Source organism: Tupaia chinensis, unplaced genomic scaffold (genome assembly GCF_000334495.1).
Source record: "Tupaia chinensis unplaced genomic scaffold, TupChi_1.0 Scaffold146140_1, whole genome shotgun sequence".
NCBI lineage: Eukaryota > Metazoa > Chordata > Mammalia > Scandentia > Tupaiidae > Tupaia > Tupaia belangeri.
Genome location: NW_006205995.1, coordinates 4,532,508 through 4,556,744, shown reverse-complemented (window position 1 = coordinate 4,556,744; position 24,237 = coordinate 4,532,508). Strand labels below are relative to the sequence as shown.

Sequence of the window (24,237 nt, the reverse complement as noted above, 5' to 3'; positions counted from 1 at the left end):
TGTGCTGTGGCTTGACTGTGTCCCCCAGAAATTCATGTGTGGGACTTAACTGCACTGTCTATATTATAAAGGTATTAAGTGGAAATGTAATTCCTAGGACCAGCAGATGGCATAATGATTACGTTGCTGGACTCCCACGTAGTTAAACCAGTTAGCGTCCTGGAACCGGTGGCTTAAAACACGCCAGTCACATGTGCGCATGTGCCCAAAATCCAGAGAGGAGAATGACGAAGAAGGGACTTCAGCATGGCCATCCCCCTTGGGGGGTCTTTCTTGCTTTCTGTCTCTCTGTCTCTGTCTCTCTGACAAGTACATGCACCCAATAGCAAAAATCTCTCTAAAAATGAAAATGTAATCCCTTCATGGTGTCCCAGAGTAAGGCCTAGTGGGTGGTGATCAATTCATGGTGATTGCATCATTGGAGACAACAGTCTCATGAGTAGATTAATGATGTCTCTCCAGACCCAGTGAGTTCTAGCCCTCATGAGAAGGGACTAGTTCTTGACTGAGTTGGTTGTTACACAAGAGCAGATCATTCAGGACCTCTCCCTCTCTTTCTCTCTCTGCACAAGCCCACCATCCTCTGTGCTTCTGTTGGCCACACTGTAGAAGGCCCTGGATTTGTAGTAGGACTTTGGATTTTCCACCACCAGAATTGTGAGTTTGTAAATAATTCTATCTTATTTATAAAAGCACTGAGGCCTGGGTGTTTCCGTTAGGAATGCAAAAACAGACTAAGACAGAATGGCAGAGTTGCTGGAGGGCTGGGAAACACTGTGTGATGAACCCAAGTCTAGGAAGCAGGGAAGCAAGTCCATTTTTAATCCTACCAGGTGGATTCAAACCCATACCCAAATTATTTGAGCATTTCAGATCCCCCTGGAATTGCATAATTACTGTCTCTTTGGGAATGTGAGTTTCTTTCCTTTTCTTTTTTTTTTTTTTTTTCCTTTTGGAGAGGTTTTTGCTATAGGGCACATGCACTCGCCAGACAGACAGAGAGAGACAGAAAGTGAGAAATCATCCCCCAAGGGGGATGGCCATGCCCCAATCCCTTCTCCTCCATTTTCTCCTCTCAGGATCTTGGGCACGCATGCACACATGCCCGGCATGAGTTTTAAGCCACTGGGTCTGGGACTCGAATCGCAGTTGACTACATGGGAGTCCAGCGACATAGCCATTACGCTAACTGCTAGTCCCAGGAATGTAAGTTTCTTAAAGAAAGAAATTTCAGAGTTATCTTTATAATGCCAGTATCTAATGCCATACTTGAACCTTAAATGATAAATGAAGCTTCATGGCTTCGAATGTATTTCTAACTAAGACAATGCAAGCTGGCAAGAATTCTGCTTGAACAGTAACTTATTGAAGAGGTAAATATGCTGATAAGAAAATAAATAATAAAGGAAAAAGAGGGCCAGTCAGTGGTGTGGTAGCTAAGGCAATTGGATCTCACATGACTGAGCAGTTCAACTCTCAGACCTGGTAGTTTGAAATAAATGAAAATTTCTAGTGACAAAGCAACATCACTTCATCCACTTTTTTAATTTTAGAAAATGAACATAAAACAAACACATAATGAAAGACACCTATAAATGGAATATGTGGGTTATGAAAATAAAATTTTGCCATGCTTCAGATGCATCATTTAGACACGTTTTTTTAGCTATAGACGCCTTAGACCTCTAGTAGTTCATAGCAGTCAACAAGCAATGGATCTTTGAACTATTTAAACCAAAACCTTCCATCAGAACAGGGACAACATTGTTGCTAAGGAATAAATAAATAATAAATCATTGGTGGGGCCAGCAGGTGGTGTGGAGATTAAGGCATTGGATCCGCATGGCCAATGGTGTGCATGCATGTCCAAAATCCCAAGGAGACCTGAGGAGAAGGGATTATGGCATGGCCAATCTCCGATGGCAGGGCAGGTTATTTCTCGCTTTCCCTCACATTGTCTCTCTCTCTCTGTCTCTCTCAGGACAGCGTATGCACCCTACAGCAAAAGAACTAAACAAATAAAAATCACTGGTAAAGGTCAGAGGAAGTTAGGTAACAGTATGTACTTCATTGAGATAACGTCACTGAAATTAACACTCCACACTACTAGGGTTCAAAAACCTGATGAGAGGCCCAGCCTGGGAGCACAGTCAGTAGCAAACTACACTGCAAGGTTAGAAGTCCCAGGGCCTAACAGTCAGAGGGCCAGGGAAAGGGAACCACGCATAATGAGACCCTGTCAAGGGTTCTCTCCCTCTCTCGCTCTCTTGCACACAAACACACACACACACACACACACACTCACTTTATCAAAAATAAAATAAACTTTAAAAATAAAATTGACAGGTTTTTTAAAATAATTATTTAATTTTATTTATTCATTCATTTATTTTAATTTGGCCAGAGAGAGACACATAGAGAGAGATAGAAGGAAAGGGAGAAAGCAAGCCACCAGGTCCAGGACTCAAATCATGGTTGGCCATGTGGGAGTGTCTAGCACCTTAACCGCCACGCCACCTGCTGGTCCTGACAGGTTTTTTTTTTGAAAGTGCACGTGCATTCATGAGAGAGAACCTTAAACACAATCTCGTCATATGCAGTTCCCTCTCCCCAGCCCTCTAGCACCTCAAGAGTTTTGGACACCCATGCACATATCCTGTGTTCTCAGGCCCACCCAGGGATCCCGACCTTGAGTTGGCCATGCGTATTCCAGCACTGCAGTCCAGTACACCATAGATTGTACCACCTATGCTGGGCCTGACAAGTTTTTGTGTTTTTTTTCCCAATTATTTATTTATTTTATTTTGTTTATTATTTTTTTTAAGTTTGCTACAGCACACATGTGCTCATCACAGAGAGACAGTGAGAGACAGAGAGAAAAAGTGGACAAGTCACTAGGTCCTGGACTCTAACCATGGGTGGCCATGTGGAAGTCCAGTGCCCTAACCACCATGCCACCTACTGGCCCCTGACAAGGTTTTATTTTTAACTCTGCAACTGAAGCAAAGCTATAAGCATTTATTTGAAAACATTCAGATGTCAGGAGAAATTTTAATAAAAATAAAATAATAGTCTAATTCAGATTTGAGGGAAATGTGACTAAATCAGCAATTTCTGTAGTCCATGTGAAGTGACACTGTAAAATAAAAGTAATCAGCAATTGTTAGAGAGCTTTCTAATTTATAAAACAATCTAGTGAATCCTTCCCAAAATCCTGTCAAGAAAATGTATTGCTGTGTTCATTTTCAGATGAGCAAACCGAAAATCAGAGAAGTGAAGTAATTTTTCAAAGGCTACACAATGGAAACATGTCATAAATCATTCATTAAAACCAAAAGAATTTATTAATAAAACATTCCATGGTTAATGCTCAAGATTTTTTAGATTAGAGATTAGAAAGTTACTCCCCACCCAAAAAAATAAAATGGTCTCTTTTTATACATTAATTCGTACATCATTTTTTGTGCTATGGCTTTCTTTTTACTAAGGGTGCAAAAGAAAGTATTTTTAAGACAGGTCTTACAAAGTATATTAGAAAAGGAAGCAATGTGGAAAAGTCACTTCGAAAAATTGTATTTGTTTCTAAGCTCGCTTCTGTATGGTAAATTTCCTGTCCTGGCCCTCTGGTTACAAAAAAAAAAAAAAATCAGTCAGCTCCTAACATGTTCAGTGTTTGAGGAGTGGGTAAATAGGGAGCAATATAAAGATTCAAAATATATAGAATTCAAAAGCCCTCTCAGAGCTGGCACTGGAATGTGTTTGTACATACACTCAAACAAGGGTGTGTCTTGTCTTTCAAAAAGTAGCTTTGAGCAAAAAAAAAAAAAATCATCAGGACGCGTAGGCAACTCTCTGACCTGGCTTAAGAAGACAATGAGTTGTACCAAAGTCAAGGTCACCCAAGTGATATTCTAAACCCACCCTCAGATTTCAGGTCCGGATGGTTTCATTCAGCTGCTGCCCGGAGGCTGTGGTGGACTCTGTGTTCCTACCATCAGCACAGCTCCTCCTTGAAACCTAATCCTACAGATTCCCCCCTTAGCCAGAGCGATGGAGCTCTCTCCTCTCAACACCTTTCCAGTTACGGGGAAGGTATGCTGGGATTCATGTTCCAAGTTGTAATTATAAGCAGAATGGGTGCTAAATGTCAGCACAAAGTTTCGACATAGTGACAACTTCTAAAATGGGGATGATGGTATCAAAACAGAGCAAAACACGTCCACCCAAAACACGCCTCCTTACAGACCTAAAGAGGTTTTCCAATTCCCTGGAACAGCACCCCATGACACAGCAAAAATCCTGTTCTAAAAACCTGTTGACTTTTTCCCTTAAAGTTAATTCATTCATCTCTTCCATAAGAAAAAGAGACATAAAGAGACACAGGCAGAGACAGCCACCCACAACAGGGTCCCCATGCTGCAATCTATGCCTAGTCCCAGCCAGCTGGATCACAGAGGTGCAAGTGCCTGCTGTGCTCAAGGAGGGCCTGGGAGACGAACCCAGGAGAACTTCCTCATGAACTCAGGTAGGCCCCACTGCATCACTGCCTGCTCCCCTACGTGGGACTTTTGTATCAAGTCTTAGTGAATGACCTGCATCTTTTATTGCCATAAAACTCACACAGGAAATGAGCCTTGGGCACACAACGTGTGCACATAGGCGTATGTGACTGCATGTACACACACACACACACACACACACACAAAGCTCCCGTGGAAGCTCTTGTCCCTATTGCCCTTTCCCAAGTGGCAGATGGGTAAAACAGTAGTTTTCAGAATCTTCCATTTGAATCAATTTAACTGTACTGTTCCAATTTCTTAAATAAAAAGAGCATTCCTGAGAAAGAAATCCTGAAATGAGGGTACAAACATTCACTTCTGAATGTTAAAATATCTGCAAATATCTTCTTTCCACCATAGTCCAAAATCCTACCAACTTTTCCTAAGGTCCTTTCCTAAAACTCCCTACTTATATATAAAAAGAACATATTGAGTCTTTCCATCCTGACTCTCATGAAAGAGCATGGGATGACGGGAGAGAAATGGCCCCGTGCACAGCTATTTCCTTCCCTGTCAGTCCACTCAAGTGCCAAACACCTTCTATGTAAATTTCCCACCATTTTATACCTTAAAATAGCCTTACTATTTGATATTAAATAATGTTTCCATAACTTTCAAAGTTGTGGACCACAAAAAGCACACTCATCTTAGCCTGGTGGCACAGCTGGTAGCAAATTGAACTGCAGTGCTGGAAACCACAGGGCTGACGGCAGGTTCAGATCCCCAGGGCAGCTTGAAAACCGGCCAGGTAAGTGTGTACATGCACAAGATTCTAACAAGCTGGAAAAACAGGGAAAGGGATTGAAATGTGGTGAGGCCTTGTCGAGGTGCTTCTCTTTGTCTCTCATACATGTGCTTTCTATCGTGAATAAAATAAACACGTTTTTAAAAAAAAAAAAAAAAAGAGAGGGAGAAAGAAAAAGCAGGCCTGACAGCAGTGCAGATATTGTTGGTTGTGAAGCATTGAGCATAAGTTCAAAACCACATGTAAACTTCACAGTATCAATAAATGAATAGGAAATGACAGCATTTGATTATTCCCCGTCTGCCAGCTTAATAAATCAATGAGTCTGAGGCCAGCAGATGGCATAGTAGTTACATCTCCCACATGGTCGACCACAGGTCCAGTGCTGCACCCTGTGGCTTGAAACTCACACCAGGTGTGCATGAGTGCATGCCCAAGATCCCAGGAGAATGGAGGAGAAGGGACTGTGGCATGGCCCTCTGTGACAAATAGTTGTTCCTGAGTTGGATCAGGCTTCTAAGTCCAACTAACAATGCACTGCAAATACAGAAACTGAGGAACCAGGTAAGCAAGACAACACTGGAATATAGCCATCACGAGACTGTGAGAACTACAGCAGGGTGCTCCCCGTGTGGCCCAAGGACTAGCTGGAGCTTGTCCACAAACTAGATATTTTTAGTCTTCAGAGAGAAGGAGCTTAGTCTAGAATGTAAACCATCTCACTGAATCCTTCATTGAGAAAGTCTTACTGTGAAAAAAAGGTAAGCTGAAATGATGCACATAGTGATGCTCCGGATTGACATCCTGGCACCAAGTTCTTCATGGTCTGGCATTTTAAGAAGCCCTGCTCTAAAGAACACAAGCTAATTTCTAAATAAATGGCAAAGAAAAATATGACAAAGGGCTTAGCTTTATTTTAAAAAATACTTAAGAGCCATAGCAACCACTTATAAAATATGGACTTCATTCATTTGGACCCTGATCTGAGTGAACTGTAAAAAAAAAATAAAATAACATTTATGATCTGATCAGAGATGTTTAACTATTCACTGCATAGTTAATGACATTAAAATTTAGTGTCCAATGTGATAGTGATATTGTGCTTAGGTTTCTTAAAGAGTTCTTACTTTTTAGAGAGGTGTATTGAGATATTTTAGATGAGGTGATTTTTCAGACACATCAAATGCATGGGAAGGGAAGAAAAGTCATAGATAAAACAAGATTGACCACTAACATAAACGCAGAAGCTGGAGCGTCATTGTATCCTTCTCTCTAGCTTTGTGTTTATCTGAAATTCTCCATATTAAAAATTTAACAACTTTGCAGCAGCCTCTGGCCAAGTCCAGCCTGCTAGAAAGTCTCCTACCTACCATCACACCACACCTTTCTTTTCTTTTTATATTCATTTACAGAACCACCTTTACCTGTTATGCAGCTCAATATTACTGAGAGAGACTGGGATCCCATTTAGAGATAATAACAGTCTAATTCCAGCATGTTTGCCACCTTAAATAAGTGACAAAAACTAAACAAAATGTCTCTACGGATATCAAGTATCAGGCAACTAAATAAGGTCATGTTCATCAGGCCAGGAATCCAAGAACAAATCACTTACCCACACTTATGGAAATAATTAAGCATGTCAGCCCAGCAGATGAATTCCCTTGGGTCTGAAGACTTTCTGGCATGATTCACTTTCATAAGGATCCTTTATCTTTCTCTATGACATATACAAACCCATCAATTAACAGAAGACGTATTTGAGGGGAGAGGGATTGATTTGTATCAAGTCAATACCAGGGTTCAATGTTGGCTTTTCTGTACACAAATGGAAGAATTCTTACAGTCATGGGAAATATGACATGAAAAGAAGAAATCATTTAGTTAGGAATCTTGGTATATTTTCTTTGACTGTTCAATGTATGAGAACGACAATGGTATTTTAAACAATCGATTTTCAAGAAAGGGTCCAAAATGCAAATGAGCAGATGGGTCAGTTCAAGGCCAAATTAAACCCTGTTGTCCTTCTATCAAATGTTCGACAATGTCTAGATTAAGTTGGAATTGCGTACCAGTAAAGGGAGAGGGGGAATGGTTTGCATATTCTTGTAAAATTCCTGAAAGGTTTTCAAAACTTTAAAAAGAAAAGTTTATTTTATTTGAGGTTTATTTCTTTCCTGGGAAGTTAGCAGAGTACAGAAAGTACCTGGTATTTATTTGTTTTTATAGTTTTGCTTTTTCATTTTGCTTTGCTTGTATTGCTGGTGGTGTGATACACTCCAAGGAGATGAGAGACATTAGGTAATTTGAAAATTTTAATGGCCAATATAAAAATAACTATTATCTGTTTAAACCAGTTCTTATTTAAAACACTCTTATTTTATAGGCTGAGAATGGATATGGAGCAACCGCAACGTCTTATTGATTTTATTTAATAACATAGTTTATTGCCAATCAGTTAACCAGAGGTTGGCATGTAGGGTGCAGAGCATAGGAATTCCATCAAAGCTTTGCCTAAATTAAGACAATGTATGTTTTGTTCCACTCTCGCATGTTCCATAGTTTAAGATCTCTCTGGAAGTCAACTCTTACTAAAATCAAAATAGGAATCATTAAAAGATCATGAAAAACTAAGTTATTTTCAATGTTTCAAAAGAAATAAGACATGGAAGAAAAACAATAACAAATAAGAACCTCTTTGTACTGAATGAGCATCGCAGTGCTTATAGCACAAAACCAAAGGGAGGGACTGCTGAATGGGAAAATGAAGGCCAAGCTTTCCTCGGAGGTGACCAATCTGAGTCAAGCCAGCCCTAGTCACACAAGTGAAGCCTGCCCACAAAGTACCCAGAGAGAACAGAGGCAAGACAGTGAATTGAGGGATGCTGGATCTATGGAAAATGGAGCTGTCTCGGTTAGGGTGCAGGTATGTTCTCTTAACTCATCCAGCATTCCTCCCCCTTCTTTGCTAACCCAAGGCCTCTTTCCTAAAAGAAACCCATTCTACGGAACCAGCAGTTAGCGTAATGGCTATGTCGCTGGACTCCCACGTAGTCGACCGCGGTTCACGTCCGGACCCGGTGGCTTAAAACTCACACTGGGCACGTGTGCGTGCGTGCCCAAGATCCCGAGAGGAGAATGGAAGAGAAGGGATTGCGGTGTGACCATCCTCCCTGGGGGGTGATTTCTCGCTTTCTGTCTCTCTGTCTCTCTCTGTCTGTCTGGTGAGCGCACGTGCCCTATAGCAAAAAAACCTCTCCAAAAAAAAAAAAAAAAAAGAAGGAAAGAAAGAAAGAAACCCATTCTACATGGTTCAGGCAGGACTGACGTGGCTCAGACCTGGCCAGTTGTTGTGCCCTATTTCTCTGACAACAGTGATGACCATGTGACCAGAGTGGCGCCATTGTTCTCCATGAGTGCTGATACACAGAAACTGGGAAAGGGAGTTACCTTGAGGTTATGAGCTGAAAGGTAGTGTGGCTTGGAATCACCAGCAGTCAGCTTGTCTATCCAAACGACTCTGAACCCTTGCTCTAATACAGATAATTAAAGTGTATTTCAATAATGGCCAATCATCTTGCCACAAAACAGTGCTAACTCTCTGGGGGTATCTCTTTGTACTACTGCCAGAGTGGTTTTTCAAGCTAAATTCTTCCATTTCCTAACATCTAAATTCCTTTCCTAAAGATCCTTGAAAAAATAAAAAAACAAAAAGTATGCATCATGAAGGAGACAAGCCCTAATTGCCAGATCTGCCAATCAAAACATGTAAGCTTTTCTGAAAGAGTTGAGGAGGGCATTTAATAAGAAATAATATTTTGTAAATTTATTTACCAGTAAAGGAAACATGATTTGGGGGAACGGGAAAGTTGAAAATTAAAAACTCACCCATATACTGCCTTTAAATATAAGCGTATCTCCATAGATCCAGTAAGTTTCCATTAAAATTAAATTTTTACAGATTTTTAATTAAGTTCAAGTTTACTTCCTATGTTTCTGGAAATAACCCATTCTAAGGTATGAAAGTAGAGACTATGGTATCCAGATACTAATGATGATGTAATTTTTTGCTTTAGCCAGTAAGAAAAAAAAAAGGAAAAGAAAAAAAAAAAAAGTCCCTTTTCATGCCTCTACCCCTCATCTTCCTTATCTGTAACAGCACTGTAATTACCCTCCTCCTCATAGCTAAACATGTCAGGCTCTGTACTAGGAACCTGAAATGAACTATCTCAGTAAATCTTGGGACAATACAGAGAAAGTTGATTACTGGGATCGTATTTGTAAGTGAAGTGAAGAAGCAGAGGCTCAGAAAGGTCAAGACACTTGTCTGAGGTTTCTTCCTTAGTAGGCGGTAGAGCTGGGATTTGACATCAGGCATGACTACCTCCACACTTCCAAGCCACCCTGAAAACATAGCCAATGGTTATTACCCTTCATTAAAAAAGACTCCTCAGTTTTTTAAAAATATAGTCCCACAAGCAATACCAATCCACCCAGTTCCCCACAACCAGGCTCAAATAGGAAACAGTATGAGGTAATTATAACATATACCCCAGCCACCAGCTCTGGGCTTTTAGGATTGAACTGCCAAATCACTCCATGCCAGCTCTTCAGGAAATGTTCAGACACTTTCTCAGATTCCAGCTAAAACATCAACTATGTGGCCCTGGGGAGTTCAGAGCGCACAGGGTGGTAATGGGATATAAAATTTGCAAGCTTGAGGTCAGTGGCCTAAACTCTGGGGTGTGAAGCAGCAGCAGTCTATGAAAGATTAAAAACTATTTGTCGACTTGAAAGTGGCACATCAAGTCTTTCATGGCAAAGAGCTTGTCCACATCATCTTGGACATTCACTCCACCAGGGAAGGAGAAAACGTTATTCTAAATGGCAGTGCTGCCTTGAATCACTGGAAAGAAGATAATACTATCAACAGGCCTGAGACGGGGTGTTCATTTTGAGAATTAAGCATTCAGTTCGATTCAAACACAGTTAATATTCAATAAACAGTAGTTGCTTGGATTAGGCAGATGTTCTAAAAAAAATTATTGGGGAGATGAGATAGAAGAAAACGGAATAATTTAAGAATTTTGTCTTGGGAACCAGCAGTTAGCGTAATGGCTATGTCGCTGGACTCCCACATAGTCGACCGCGGTTCGCTTCCCGGCTTAAAACGGGCGCGTGTGCGTGCGTGCCCCAGATCCTGAGAGGAGAATGGAGGAGAAGGGATTGCAGCGTGACCATCCCGCCTGGGGGGTGATTTCTCGCTTTCTGTCTCTATGTCTCTCTCTGTCTGTCTGGCGAGCGCACGTGCCCTATAGCAAAAAAAAAAAATCTCTCCAAAAAAAAAAGAATTTTTTCTTCATCAACATGTTTATTACATGGAATCAAGGTGGTATATATTAGTAGTTTGTATCACCGAGTCAGCAAGTTATAAATGAAAGACCCTGCTGAATCACACACCCAGAATTGCCTTGACCCATCCAGAACGTGACACCTTAACTGCCAATGAGAAGCATGAATGTGTGTGGTGGGGATGGAGAGTAGTCCAAGCTCCCTCACTTGTTATCCTCACTGGTAACCAACTCCCTTGAAAAGGCCATCCCACCCAACCTCACCTAATCTAGGACTTACTGATGGAAGGTTAGTGCTGAGGATCTAAAACTCTATGGCACAGCTCCTCACATCCATCAGGGTCGACCATCAGGAGACCCATTGCACTACTAAAGGCCAAATAAATGAGGAAGAAAAAAGAAACACCCACATCTATATTATGTAGAAATTTTTCTTATTTGAAGCACAATAGAGGACTTTCAGGTACCAATTGACATCTCCAGGTATGAACACAAAGAAGAAGCACAATCCACTCCCCAACCACACACTCCTTAAAGCAGTTCTTGCCACCGTGTGACTCGCCATTCATGCCAATGAAGTGGAGAAGGAAAATAAGCACCTTGAGCACTTTTCAGTAGACTTTTCTCTGGGCTGAAATAGCATCCATACATTTCTAAAATCTGTCTCACTGTAACTCTAAATTGCAACGTGAGTTTTTTGTAAAGCGGGTGATCTGGCTATGGAAGAAGATCTGAGACGTGATGTCATTTTCAAAACATATTTAAAACATGAAGAGTCTTTCAAAGTTATTCATCAAAGGCACCAACCTACTAGAGTCTGATTACACAGTCTTATAAATGAGTGCTGAATGGACAAGGGAAGCTCTAGACAGTAAGCCATAATCCATGGGGGAGGGGGACACACCAAACTTACCATAACACGTAGGCGTGTCATCAACGAGGGACTAACCTGCTTCTTCACCACATTGCTCTAAATGTTTTTACAGGAGTCTTCTGACCTCCAAACATCTGTCTTTCTTTCATGCCCAACTCTCCACCAAAAGCTCTCTCTTCTCTAAAGACGCTGATTGGGACCAGCAGTTAGCGTAATGGCTATGTTGGACTCCCATGTAGTCGACTGCGGTTCAAGTCCTGGACCCAGTGACTTAAACTCATGCCAGGTGTTCTATCTCTCTATCTCTCTCTGTCTTTCTGGTGAGCCCATGGGCCCTAAAGCAAAAACCTCTCCAAAAAAGGAAAAAAACAAAAGACGCTGATTAAGGTCATAGATCACCTGCTGCCAGGTGAGACTTGTCATCAATACCTGTTAAAACCCACCATCTGCTTTATCCAGCTTGGTCCACCTGCTGGCAGGACTTCACTCCAGAACTTTCTCTCAGATCTCTTCTCCTACTTCCTCCAGGCTTTCTCCTTCCCACCCCTAACAAAAACCTGACCCCTGTTCTCAATGTGAACACCCCAGAGCTCCCAATAAGAATTTTACATTTTACTTAGAATTTATTTGTTATATCCTTAGTCTCCCTATTTTACATGAGGCTCAATTTATTAAGTTACTTACAAAATGAAGAAGAAAAAGATGAGACAATGATGATGAAGAAAAAAGAAGAGGGAACCAGCAGTTAGCGTAATGGCTATGTCGCTGGACTCCCACGTAGTCGACCACGGTTTGCGTCTCGGACCCGGTGGCTTAAATCTCACGCCGGGCGCGTGTGCGTGCGTGCCCAAGATCCCGAGAGGAGAATGGAGGAGAAGGGATTGCGGCGTGACCATCCCCCCTGGGGGGTGATTTCTCGCTTTCTGTCTCTATGTCTCTGTCTGTCTGGCGAGCGCACGCGCCCTATAGCGAAAACCTCTCCAAAAAAAAAAAAAAAAGAAAGAAAAAAGAAGAGAAAGAGGAAGGAAGAGGAAAGGAAACAAACAAACAAAATAAAACAATACCCTGCCCCTGGAATACATTCTCATTCTCTTTATTAATGGCAATAGCATCATATACCTCAGTTCAAAACCATGGAACTTAACAGCAGACAATGTGTCCACAGAGCCGACATAAATCCTGTCTCCCAACACCAACATCATAAAATGGTTGTACTATTTTTGGAATTAGATGTGTTTGAATACTTATATTTGAATGTAAGTATGACTGATGGTCTAGGAATTCACAACCCTTCAAAACACTGAACCCAATCACTTGTCTAACGGCGTTCTCCCACTCGGAGCCTGCTTGCCGTCTGGAATACATCTTCGGCTGGGAATGGTGCAGATAGGGAATTTTCCCCTCTCTCTTCCTCTCTGAGGGGGCTGAATAAATAGACTCAGTGATAACTTCAACCAAAAAGAAACTCAATTAAGTTGAGAAAGTGATAAAATCACTAGAAACTTAAAACTAGGATTCGATATAATATAGGACAACCGCAATCCAAATCTGACTAATTCTTATTCTAATTTTATTCTACTAACATGTGGCTACTCCATTTATGACCAAAGAAATAGAGTTCAGCTCATTACAACACCAATTCTACTGGCAACCGTGTGCCTATTACTTACTATTTATAACATGAATCAAAAAAATCCCATTTTTGAGGTGGATTACACAAACAGATATGCCAAAATGAGACTATTGATATAAATTGAAAGAAAAATTCCAGATGAAGGCAATCAAATACCTAAGTTAATAAATGAGAGTGTGCATTAAATTTGTCACTGAATTTTTCTAAAACTAAAAGGAAAAGAAGAAAGGTTAAAGATTTTATATTTCCTATATCGGAATTAAATAAAATGTAGCAGTTTATTAGGAACTATAATCTCATTCCTGAGATTATAGTTGTGAGTTCCCCTTTATTTTTTTGTGGAGGTTTTCCCTGAGAGCACGTATGCTCACCAGAGAGAGAGAAAGAGACATTGAAAGGCCAGTGAAAAATCACTCCTGACGGGGGATAGATAGCCATGCTGCAATCCCATCTCTTCCATTCTCCTCCTGGAATCTTGGGCACAACATGCACACACATGCTGTGAGTTTCAAGCCACCTAGTCCAGGACTCAAACTGAGGTGGGTCATGTGGGAGTCCAGCAACATCTGCTGGCCCTCGTCTGTGAGTTCTTTAAATGAGGAACTGTGGACAAACTGAGAACGCCCTTAATGCTAATCTATCAGACCATGCAAACACATTATTCATGGAGCATTTTCCATTCTGACACCACAGTAGCCAAATACAAGGAAGCATCCTCAGTGGAAGAAAAGTTAATCAGACTCAATTGAATTAGAATTAAAGTAAAACTATTTGATTCTTGGGGACAGCAGGTGGCACAGTGGCTAAGATGCCAGATTTCCACATGGCTGACAGCAGTTTGAATTCCGAACCCAGCAACTTGCTTTCTCACTTTCTCTCTCTCTCTCTCTTTCTCTCTCTCTTTTTCTGGGGAGTGCACATGCCCTACTGAAAATTAAATAATAATAATAAATAAATTTAAATGAATAATTTTTTTTAAATCTGATTATCTTTCTCAAAAACCCATTACATCACTGTGATTGCTGGTCTCCGGTCTCTAAAGATGACCCCACACCTCCTCCCCTCCTTCCAGACACATCTTGCTCCTCAAATCACAAGGCGCAGCTCCTTAGTCCATGCCCTTGAATCTGGGTGAGGCCTGTGACTTGTACAGCATTCCAAGTCATGCAATTCCAAGCTAAGTATGAAGACAATATGGTAGCTTCCACCTTGTGCCCTTCAGAGGTCTTGAGCTACCACCTAAAAGAGTCCAGCTATGAGGGGGCCGGAAGGTAGCACGGTTGTTAAGGCACTGGACTCCCACATGGCCCACCAAAGTTCGAGTTGGATCTGGCACCTCGTTTTCTAACTTTCCTTCTCTTTCTCTTTCTCTGTCTCTCTCTGGTAAGCAGATGTGCCCTATGGCAAATAATAATAATAATAAATAAAATTAAATAAATAATTCTTAAAAAAAAAAAAAAAAAAAAAGAAGCCCTGCTGTGCTCCTAGAGAAATCATATAGACATGCCAGGTGTACAAGGAGACAATCCAAGACTACATGGCCAGTTAAGGAACCTGGGCGACATAAGCCCACTGGACCCAGCCAGCGAACTAAAGCATTTGACCAGGGGTCAAGAAGGCTGTTCAAGATCAGCCCCAGTAGATGCTCTCCTATAGATGTGGCCCGGCTGCTGCATCTGCAGCTCAGTTTCCCCACTGGAGCAAACACACTCAATGGCTCCCTACCCAGGGGCAAGCCCAGGCAGGAGACTGTTTTCCAACCTGGGAGGACCCCAGCAGAATCAGACAAGTGGCTGTTTGCTTCCTTTATTCTCCTTCTCCATTTGCCCACTTAGATAAAGCACACCAAGGTAAACAAGGCTGCAGGCGCCAGTCCACGACCACACAACCAGATACTGTACGTACAATATGTGAAGAAGTCACATTGCACATTCCTGACCAACAGACATTATCAGGAGCGGAGACGAGATACCCCACCCCCACCCCTATCTAAATTCTTGACCCCATGGGACCATGAGAATTTTTTTTTTTTTTGAAAGGTTTTTGCTATAGGGCGCATGCGCTCACCAGAAAGACAGAGAGAGACAGAGAAACAGAAAGCGAGAAATCGCCCCCCAGTGGGGATGGCCACATGGCAATTCCTTTTCCTCCATTCTTCTCTCGGTATCCTGGGCACTCACACACACGCGCCTGGTGTGAGTTTAAGCCACCGAGTCTGGGACTCGAACTATGGTCGACTACATGGGAGTCCAGCAACATAGCCATTACGCTAACTGCTGGTCCCCTGTGAGAAATTTTTTAAAAAGTTGTTTAAGCCACTATTTTGGGGGTATTTGTTATGTAACAATAAGATAATCAAAATACACACAAGGAAAAATATTGGGTCGTCAGAAAAATCAAGACAAATTTTTCTATTGTTCTATGTAAAAATGTGTCATGATTTTTTCAATGACCCAATAGCTTGTTTCATTGTAAAAGCAATCTTGTTTCCATTTACTTTCTCAGTCACTGCACTATAATGCTTTGATGTGTGATAAGTTTTAATACATTAGGTCACTGGAAAAGTCATGACATTTTTGTCCGTTTTTCTATGCAAAAATGTGTCATGACTTTAAATGGAGGTGGAAGCATTCTGGATACACTAGGTGCCTCTCTCCTCTGTCACTTAGAACTCACTGGTCAAGTCCTGCCTGTATTACTTCTGAAACTACTGGGGCCTCTTCTTTCTCTATACACACTCCCCTCCCCCACTGCCTCTGCTCAGGCTGTCATCTGCTCTGTGACTCCTCTCTTAGTCCCCAAAGCTCCCTCACTCTAGTCTCCCTCCTCTAGATCACGTATCTTTCACATCTCTGCCTCTGAGACAAAGATCTCATCATGATCCCATCTTAGGATTCTTGAACACCTCCCCATGTCCTCTGGTAACAATCAGTAACAGTACACTTTCTTTTTTTTTTGGAGAGGTTTTTGCTATAGGGCGCGTGCGCTCACCAGACAGACAGAGAGAGACACAGAGACAGGAAGCGAGAAATCACCCCCCAGGGGAGATGGCCAAGCCGCAATCCTTTCTCCTCCATTCTCCTCTCGGGATCTTGGGCATGCATGCACACGCACCCGGCATAAGTTTAAGCCTCCAGGTCCGGGACTCGAACCGCAGTCGACTATGTGGGAGTCCAGCGACCCAGCCATTACGCTAACTGCTGGTCCCGGTAATGGTATGCTTTCTTTAGGCCCTCTCCCCTCTTTAACAATGTCACTAGCTATGTACAAGCTACAAGCTGCTCAAGGATGCAAACTTTACAACTTTAGGGGTCACTAGTTTTATAGACTACACTATGAACAGGACCATGTAGAGCCAGAAGTGCAAACCTTGCCCAACTACACTCAATGTCCCATGATCCCAAATGCTTCGTATTTTCACTTCATGCCCTCTTCAACCAAGTTTTCCTTTCACTTCTCTCTGATAGGTCCTCCATGCTCTAAGTTATATAATTAACCTTATCCAGGTAATAGTCAATCAAAAACATCAAAGTCCAACTATCTAGAGTCTAAATGATCTATGGGACACCTACACCAAGCCTAGATCCTAGAAAGCCCTAGAGATAAATAAAACAAATAACACCTCTGCCTTCAAGGCGCTCTCACACCTAGTAGATAGGCACTCTTTATCACATGGATCAGAGGGTGGTAAACGTTCCCTGTGAAAGGCCAGATAGCAAATATTTCAGTTCTGTGGACTATAGTGTCCCTACCGCAACCTCTCCACACCATTGCTGCAGTGTGAAAGCAGTTGTAGATAATACATAAAGAAATGGGCATGGCTTTGTTTCAATAAAACTTTATTTTTCAAAAACAGTCAGTTTGGTCTACTGTTGGCTGACCCCAATGGACTTTCACTGTGAAGTCTTTTCTGGTTAATCTCACTTCTACAACGATGCTTCTCGTGGCTAATAGCAACATCTTCCTTCACTAAACATTCAGTCTTTCCTCTTAGCAATGGTAGAAAAAGATTCTGGGGAAATGCAGGTATTAAAAAGTGCAAAAAAAGAGAAACTTATCAGTTTAAGATTTATTATCATCAAAAAGCAGTAAAATGTATTGATGAAGAGGTCTGTCTATGACACCAGATTTTTTAACTCTACCTCTTACTAGCTTACATTCCTGAAACTCTGCATCCCTCTATCCTCATCTGTTGAGTGGGCAAATAAGTTTACTCTCTCTCATAAGAAGGTTATATATTAAAGCAATTAGTATTTGCACTGTGCAATCAAGAGTGATACATCAGAGCCTGCTATGGTTGACCATTATTGCTATCATTCAATATTAAAAAAACAATGGTTCTAAGCTTACCGGCAACCAAGGTGAAAAAACAAAGAAGAATTCAATAACTCCTCTTACTGCTAAGAATTTGAGACATAAGCTAGCTTGCCCTGGGAAGAGAAACACTTTCCACCACTCTTTTCTGAGAGAAACTTCTCACATGGGACAGGAGAGAGCAAGAGACTGAATGAGGTAATGAGCATGTGTCTAGCTCAGAACCCCAGAAAATGTGGAAGGAGGAGGCCTGGGATGATTTCCTACCCTCGATACAAGTCCGAGGTATCATGCTGAACCACAGCACATCCATCACTCAAGGTACAGCCCTGACATGCTACACGTCCTTATTAATGTCCGTGCAGAAATGGCAGACAGGTTCTTATTTGACTAAATGACACTTTGTGATTAACTATACATAGGATTTGTGAACTAGCATGAAAGAATATTAGGAATTTTAAGTGGAATTTTACCAATGTCTTAGTTCTGCATTTTTGTCCACTGGAATGAAAAACCAAAACCATTAACTAAAATTAATGGAGGAAAATTTTAATATTAAGATGTCTCTAGAACTTAATCTCTGCATAACTCCATTCTCACACCTGTAAAAGAAAGCTAATAAAAGGACTCACTTCATACAGAGGTTGTGAGGATTAAGTGAATTACTAGAAGTAAAATACTTAAGAGTACTGCCTGGAACATAAATGTTATCTAAACGTGAGCTACTACTGCTACACTTCTAGCTATTATTTGCTTTTACTTCATGAATGATAGACTCTATGCCCTCTGATACCTTTCTGTTGACTGATATAACTACTATTAAGGTTGTGGGGTATAAGTCACTAGCATTCCATAAAGATAAACTCAAGCTGGCACTCAATCAAGACTTCTCAAATTAATGAACTGTCTGAAACCCCGTTTAATGATAAGTTAATGGTTAAATGCTTATGATAGGATTCTTGCCTTTGGTGATTTTACAATGTAAAAGGAAACTCAAGTTGAACAATCATGAAATATAAAACTCTCACATGTCTGCCATATTACTCAGGCCTGATATATTATCTATTTCAGTTTCTCAGAGAAATTTATGGGAAAAGATTCTAAGTTGCTTAAGAAAGTCCATTTGCTGGGTTAGTTTCTAGAAACAAACCAAAATAATGGTTAAAACAGTTTCTTTCTCTTTCTAGAAAACATTTCCAAAGTCTTATTTTCCCACTGCAATTCCCAACTTGATTAAACTGATTATTTGGCCAATCACAGGAAAAAGCTAAAAAGTAATACATAAATAATAGTTCTTAATATTTTCCTTATAAGTGTTATTAGCATAATATCATAATATTTAAAGTACCTGATACACAAAACAATAAAAGAGCCTTTCAGTATTCTCTAAAATTCCAAGTAAGCTTGAGGGATATCTGTACTTTTATATATGTTAATTAACTTTTGTTACCAACAACTTAGGCATTTTCGTAAACAGACTCCATGTCTTAAATGTTACAAAGTGAGCCAGATAAATGAGTATATTGTTTCCACTTTCTTGTTCAAGATGATAGAATTGCTGAAGTCTTATTTAAGAATATCTTTTTTAAAAAAGCCCCAATATCTTAGCTTGATCTTTTCGTTTAAATGCAAAGACAAACCACATAACTTCAGGAGTCTTTCCCCATATTTAATTATTAGCCCATCTGACTTCAGATGAAGTCTAAAAGTCCTCTTTGTAAAGTGAAATGACTTTATAAAGTCTACAGAATTCTTTCTGTGTTCCCTGTTAAAGTTCTTTATTTTAATAACAGACTTCTGTGTAATTAATCCCTTAGAGTTTGCCGTCACATAATCTACCCTGTGTACAAACTGTTCCATGTGTATTTTTCTGGCAACAAGTCCTCTGGAAAAAATAAACAAACAAAGACCAAAAGGAATCACACACAAGGGGAGAGATTGTGTGAAATACAACCGGTCTCATATACTTATAAACCAGGCCATAAGGACAGCAGTCTCAATCCATCTTATCAGAGAATTGGGAAAAGGAGGTCTCACTATAAAGAAATTTTTTCCCTGTGACAGGAAACAGTAATATTTCCTTATTTGGGAGATAAAGCAATAGGCAATCATAAATAAATGGGATATAACTACTGCTATTCAAATATATATACACGCGCACATACATACACGAGCATGTAAGTATGTAGATATGTATACACACACATACATCTGTGTACATGCACACATGTGTGTGTTTTGGACTGTTTCCCATACTTTTGACCTAATCACAGAAGTTTAGAATTTAGCCGAGAAAAATTCTTGTGAACTGAAATTCAAACAAAGTTCGAATGTTATTATTTCCCATAAAGCCCTTTCACACATGTTAACCATGCCCAGGCAAAGAAAAACTACTATACATTTACTATTTGAAAATATTTTTGAAACTCCCAAAATTCTCATTTGGCAATAGAGGAAAATACATTCTTTTGCAAAGTGAATGGGGACCACACTCATTCCATTAAAAAATAAGGGATTTCCTGTAAAAACAGAAATTGGTGATTTACTCTAAGAAAACACAGCAAAAACTGGGAAGAAACTTGAGGATGCTTAACTTTCCACTGTGGAATAATTTTAGCTGCCCAGTGGGGAGGGGGGAAAAAAAAAAGACACCTGTGACAGAATGGGAGGAAAAGAAGACACGCTAAGACGACGTGTCCAGGGAGGGCAAGAGAAGCAGGTTCCTAGTCTGCAAAGAGTGAGCTGACAGGGGAAGAATGTGCATCTTAAGAAGAACTCTAAGGCAAATTCTGTAGCCACCTGCCACATCAAAAAAAGCAAGAAGGCAGCGTTTGTGGGGGAGATTAGTCCAGGGCCCAGCAGACACTGAGGGGTTTAAAGCACCTTTTAGCTAGAGGAAATATGAGTGAGGTGCTGAAAGTTGCTGCCACCAGCTGGGCAACAGGCAGACTCAGGGGTTACAAATCACTTTCACTTCATAAACTGCATTTCCATCAAAATGGTAAATAGGTTTCACTGTAGTCAAAGAGGTTAGTTTTGAAGCTGGTAATATTTTAACGAGCAAAAACAGAAATTTTAAGTAATAACTGGAAAAATGTAATACATAACTTCTTTCCCTGATGATTTATACAGCAGGGCATGGTTAAAAGACTTATTCATGTGAGACTGTAATGGCAATAAGCAGAGAGAATAAATTTTAAGTGCTATTCAAATTTGACATTGGAATCAGTATTGGTTTAAAATCTATAGGAAAACGTTTGATTAAACAATTCTACTTTTAGGGAACCAGCAGTTAGCGTAATAGCTATGTCGCTGGACTCCCACGTAGTCGACTGCGGTTCACGTCCCGGACCCGGTGGCTTAAAACCCAGGCCGGGCGCGTGTGCGTGCGTGCCCAAGATCCTGAGAGGAGAATGGAGGAGAAGAGATTGCGGCGTGACCATCCCCCCTGGGGGGTGATTTCTCACTTTCTGTCTCTAATGTCTCTCTCTGTCTGTCTGGCGAGCGCACGCGCCCTGTAGTGAAAATCTCTCAAAAAAAAAAAAAAAATTCTACTTTTAGTAGTTTATACTACATAGCAACTTGAACATGTGCACACATGTATGTAGAAGAATATTGGTAATAGCAAAAGATTTAACATAAAGAGCCACCATTAGGAGACCTGTTCAGGCCACAACATGAGATTCTATACACCAAGAAAACGCGAAAGGGTAGGTACATATACATGAATGAAAGTGAGTCACATTCCAAACCTTACATATAGTATGTGTATTCCATGTATTACAGAGCATACATGAATACATGTAATATGCATACAGATATTAACATGTATATATTGTAGATGTATATACATGTGTTTGTGTTTATATACATGCTTATAATATTTCTAAATACACAAGAAAATGGTCTCTAACAGGTAGGAGGAAAATACTTTCATTGTACATCCTTTTAAATTATTTTCATCTCTCTCCCAAAATAAAAATATATATATATTGGGTCATCAAAAAACTCATGACACATTTTTTGCACAGGAGAACCCAGAAAAGTATGTCATGACTATTCCTATACATATATATACATATATATATATACACACATACATATATATGTACATATATGTATACACACACGCACACACAAATACACATAAATTTTTAAAAACCTTACAGACAGCCTAAGAATTAGGAACACTCAATTACTAGTCTATGGTTTCAGGAAGCCTTTATAAACAGTTTGCAATAAGATAAGATCTATGTTAGTGACCAAATAGTATGAGGAACAGAGAGGTGTCTTCCTTAATCATTTTTAAAAATAAAATAAAAAGTATGACCTAACAGAAATAATTGCTGGGGTGAGCAAGGTGTGGCATTGTATTGAACAACAATGTGAATTTCTGTTTGCATACTGGATCTGTGCTTCCCAAAGGACACACTAGTTGGTGTCAGCACAGAGATGAGATAAATGTCTGGTTGGCCTAACTTCTCCCTGCAGATTCATCCACAGAATTGAACTCAGTGTTGCTATATATAGGAGCAATGCCATCCAAATAGATGAATGTAGTATTGTTCAGCAGACCGGGTCTACGAAGGCCCTCTGGAGAATGTCTATCAGAGTTCTGATCCATTTATTGCATTTGCCGTGTGCCTCGCACGCACAGCAATAAGCGGCTGCTCCCTGATCAGGATCGGGCTTACCATGATAAGCAAATTTCCTTTCCAACGCTATTAGAAGCCTGGGTTCATTTTCCACAAAGCTCAAGAGGGTGCTAACTTCATTACATCTACCTTCTGGGGTTGGAAAAAATCATACATACTTTAGGACTGCCTAAGTGCTTGGTCCTGACAGCCATTTACACCCAGTCTAGACTGGGACTCAAACACTAGTCTGTCCTATCTACTGTACCTTTTCTTCTCACCGCTGAGCCACCAAAACACAAACTTCACTATCTATATACAATGAAAGCAGCCCATAGCAAAAAAAAAAAAAAAAAAATTAATTAAAAAAAATTTTTAAAGTAATGTTCAGCCACCCATCTGCATGGATGCCATCACTTACTTGGTCACCCAGGGCCATGTCATCTAGCTACAGAAACACTTGAGAGAAGGGTATCAGTGGGCACTATAAGAATTAAATAGAAAACCTCTGTATATTTATTGTCTGGGTTCATTTCACAGGTTCCTCCTAAAAGGAGTCCATCCTGCTGTTTCTATGGAGGTTTGGATTTAATCACTCAGATTCTCCCTTTGGACCTGAAAAATAGTTCAGGCTGTGTGATCTCTGCCCTCTTTCCATTCAAGGAACTGACAGCCCTTAGCCCACCTGCTTAATTGAAATTTCTCCGCTCAGACACTTCATGTGCTAAGGGCATGGGAAGTCGATGAGCTTGTCCACTGCATGCCCAAAGCACCCACATGACTGCTTAAAAACATCCGCCGAAGGGCGGCCACAGCATCGCGGCTGCAGGGAGACAGGAGCGCCAGGGGACCCAAAAGCAAGTTCTTAGACACACTGGCCCTGAGGATCGCCCGGAGAGTAGTCTCTACGTTTGCTAAGCCTAATGTACGAGACGGCCAACTCCTAACCCTATCTTCCCTGTCCATGGAATCCTCTCCTTCCTCCCTTACCAGCAGATGCAAAGATGCCCCCAAGGGGAGTACTTCCCCCTGGACCCCACCGGAACTGGTTTGAGGAGAAAGGAATGGACCTTTCTCCGTCGCAGCCCCTCCCCTTCTTCCCTCAAGGAACCCTTCTTGCCTCCCGAAATTGGCCTCAACAATGGCCCAAGATTCCTTTCAGCCATGCCCTCGCCTCTGGGCCAGATGTCCTCAGGAGTAGGAGCGAGGTGGTGGCCCTGCAGCCCTAGCACCTCTAAGAGGTCCCCAGGAGGTCTTAACGAGGATCCTACTGGCATCGAGATCCAACCCTGTCAGTTGCTCTGGATCTTGAAACTCGTTAGAAGAGGGAAGGGAGACCCACCCCAAGGAGCTGACCCGTGCCATTACCCTTTTAGCGCGTCGTGTCCTCCGCCACCGCCTCTTCTCTTGGCCCGGCTGGCTCTGGTTTCCTTCACGTTTCCAGCCTCCAAATTGGTATCCGCCCCATGGCTCGTGTAGGACGCTAAGAGCACGGTAAATCCCAGGGCGATCTCCAGCAGCCCCCCTCGCCGCATGATGCCTCGCGGCCGCCGGCTCCCACCACCTCCTGCCGCGCCTGGGGCTCGGTCAGCGGCCACTGCGCCCTGCAGCACACCGCCCGCCGGGGTCCCGCTCTCCCGCCGCGCGTCCGCCGGCCCGGCTCCTCCCGCCTTCTGCAGGCGCTGCTCCCACTTCAGGCGGCCACTGCCAGCTGCAACAGAGACAAATCCCCGAGGCGGGGGAGACATTCAGGGTGTCGGGATGCTGGAGCCTAGCGGTCCCCATGCCCGAGCCCAGCCTGCGCGCCGCCGGCGCGTGGCGCAGTTAGTTTGGTTAAGTGCAGACGGTTTGGTCCACAGCAGGCTGAAAAGCCTGGGCCCCGGAGGCAGCGTCTCTTGCCGACCCCTCGGCCTCCGGGACCCGCGGGAAGATCCTGGAGCAAAGCACCCAAGTCCAGAGCGGTCCTACTCCAGGAGCGAATTCGCTGGCTTTATTTTTTCAATCGCACCAACTGCGCGCCGCGCGCTCTAAACGCCCCAGCCCCTCAGCCTGTCCTCTCCGCCCAGCCTCGGGGCTGGAAGCCCGCCGCGCGGGCCCCGCCGGGTCCGGCACCTCCACCCGCCCCCC

General features: G+C 41.8%; 1 protein-coding gene across 1 annotated transcript in view; it reads right to left on the bottom strand.

The window, feature by feature from the left end:
- The window catches only part of LOC102495054 (fibrillin-1), a gene marked incomplete at its 3' end in the record, with an annotated part of 283,471 nt that extends 259,650 nt beyond the window's left edge, over positions 1-23,821 (bottom strand). The window contains exon 1 of the mRNA XM_014584254.2: positions 23,479-23,821. Within this exon, the coding sequence (XP_014439740.1) occupies positions 23,479-23,645 (167 nt within the window). The remainder of the gene's footprint in view (positions 1-23,478) is intronic.
- Between the last annotated feature and the right edge of the window lie 416 nt (positions 23,822-24,237).